Raw genomic sequence first — 2500 nt, forward strand, 5'->3', positions numbered from 1 at the left:
GGGATGGCTAGAGCTGTCATATCTTTTTTCTTATCACACTTTCTGCATCTCTTCTGTTGTTTTCACTGCATTCATCTTTCTTTTTCTGGCATTCTGTTTTTTTTTTTCCAGGTGTGACCCATAACATTCCACTCCTGCGGGAGATCATCGTTCACCCGCGCTTCATCTCCGGCGACATCAGCACCGCATTCCTGCCAGATGTGTACCCTGAGGGGTTCAAAGGTCACCTGCTGACTGCCTCCGAGCGGCAAGAACTCCTGGCCACAGCCGCCGCGCTCTTCGTGGCTGCGCAGATCCGCTCACAGAAGTTCCTAGGACATCTCAGGTGAGCCATGGATGCAGCTGCAAATACATTTTTTTATACCTCTGCAACTTGCCATATTATATTCAATAATGGTATCCTCAGTCAACTTCATCTTCACTGACCCCAACTAGATCAGCACATGATGTTGTAATTGATGACCGACTTAACTTATCTGAGCATGTAGCTTCAATTGCATGTCGGTTCACCCTTTGCGACATTAGGAAGATCAGACCTTATCTGACACAAGATTCCACACAACTTCAGGCCATGGTCATGGTTCAGGCTTGTAACCGGAGGGTTGCCGGTGTACTATTGTAATTCACTATTAGCTGGCTTACCTGCTGTGAACGTTACAGCTGATTCAGAATGCTGTAGCACGCCTGGTCTTCAATCAGCCAAAGAGGACACATATAACTCCTCTCCTAGTTACTCTCCACTGGCTCCCTATAGTAGCCAAAATTAAATCTAAATCTCTCACTTTGGCCTATAGGACACTGACTGGATCTGCACCTTGTTATTTTGATTCAATGATCAAGATATACATCCCCAACCGCCCACTGCTGTCTTCTGATCTGTTGTGTCGACCAGTTATAAACGCTATAACTATCGACCAGTTATAAACTATAGACTCTTTTCCTCAGTGATTCCATGTTGGTGGAATGAGTTGCCCAGTGCTCTCCGTTCCTGTGATAGTTTTGGGTCTTTTAAGAGGGGTCTAAAGACCTGTTCAACATGCACTTAGTTCATTAAGCACTTTTTATGCATTATGGTTTGTATAGTATAGTATTGTTTTATTTTCATTAGGCTGTTGATTAATTTGACATTGTTGTTTATTATTGATGTTCTCCTTAATGTAGTCTTACCTTGTTATTATATTATTATTGATTGAATGAACATTATTGTTTATTATTGCTATTTCCCCCCATTTTCATTGTTTATTTGATTAGGCTATTGATTGCATTGACATTGTTGTTTATTATTGCTATTCTCCTTATTATAGTTTGACCAATATCTTACTTTGTTCCCTGTTAGATTTAAGTATTATATTGTTTTGTATTTGTATGTCGCTTTGGACAAAAGCGTAACCATAACCATAACCATAACCATAACTCAAGAACAGTCCAAAAGTTTCAAAAGGTTTGCAGGAGCGTCATGTTGGCAAAAAGTAATTGGGGCATTTTTATTAACACATTGGCAACCAGATATCCAGTACCCAAAGCCTGACTACCATTTTGAGTTACCACAGCAGCACTAAGGGATTGGCTGTCTCTCTTTCAGTCGCTCTGTAAACATCCTTGTTTGTTATGGCAGCTGTGCTGTGGCAGCTGTGCTGTTTGTGTGACTGGACTCATTTGTCCATTTCTCCTACTGTTTTTTTGCACTTTATTCTTGTGTGGTGTTCCCTCTTGCCTGTCGTCAGTAGGAGGCAGATGCTTTGATCCTTTACTGACACCCACTGGACAAGTGGATCAGTGTGCCTGCATCTATAACAACATTTTAGAATTTCATTTTGACCTTGTAAAACATGAGAGTATCTGAACATTCAATGGAAGCCACGCACTGCTGTTAATGCTCCTGGATTGGACCTTTGTGAGAACGGCTGAAGGATTTAGGATTGAATGGGATATCAGAGAGTCTGCCCATCCCCTTGTCCTGTTCCTACTCAGGCGGTATTTTGGTCACTTGCTCTTGTTCTCCGCCTCTCTGTGGTGTTCTCTCCCTCCCTTTCCATTGCTTCCTCTTTAGTGAGTTGCATTCCTCCGACTTATCATTTTGAAAAGCCTTGCTTGAATTTGTGTTATGTGAACAGAGGATGAGCTCCTTGTGATGTGTGTGTGTGTGTGTGTGTGTGTGTGTGTGTGTGTGTGTGAGATGAGACTCTGAGGATTCTCCTGTGTGAGAGATCCTCAGTGCAGTAGCTTTCACTCAGCGCCTCAAGATCATCCGGCATCTGTCCAAACACTCCGCTATTCCTCCCCTTTTCCCACAATCCCCCCCCCCCCCCATCTAGTTCTCAGACCTGCTTTGGGGTGAGGTGTTGGGGGCAAAAATATCATGTAATGGCTCCATTTACCAGGAGGTATCATGTGAACTAAATGGCTAACTGAATCTCTGTTGTCTACACGCAATGTTGTTGACACTCTGGCTCATAATGCCATCAGAAGAGTTCAGGAAAATTGACTTAACGTGTAGCTT

General features: G+C 42.8%; 1 protein-coding gene across 1 annotated transcript in view; it reads left to right on the forward strand.

Annotated features, from left to right (window-relative positions):
* pcca (propionyl-CoA carboxylase subunit alpha) overlaps positions 1–2500 on the forward strand; it is a 34575-nt gene that overhangs the window by 21439 nt on the left and 10636 nt on the right. Inside the window, exon 17 of the mRNA XM_042081191.1 lies at positions 112–325. Within this exon, the coding sequence (XP_041937125.1) occupies positions 112–325 (214 nt within the window). The remainder of the gene's footprint in view (positions 1–111; positions 326–2500) is intronic.

Source organism: Alosa sapidissima, chromosome 23, assembly GCF_018492685.1.
Source record: "Alosa sapidissima isolate fAloSap1 chromosome 23, fAloSap1.pri, whole genome shotgun sequence".
NCBI lineage: Eukaryota > Metazoa > Chordata > Actinopteri > Clupeiformes > Clupeidae > Alosa > Alosa sapidissima.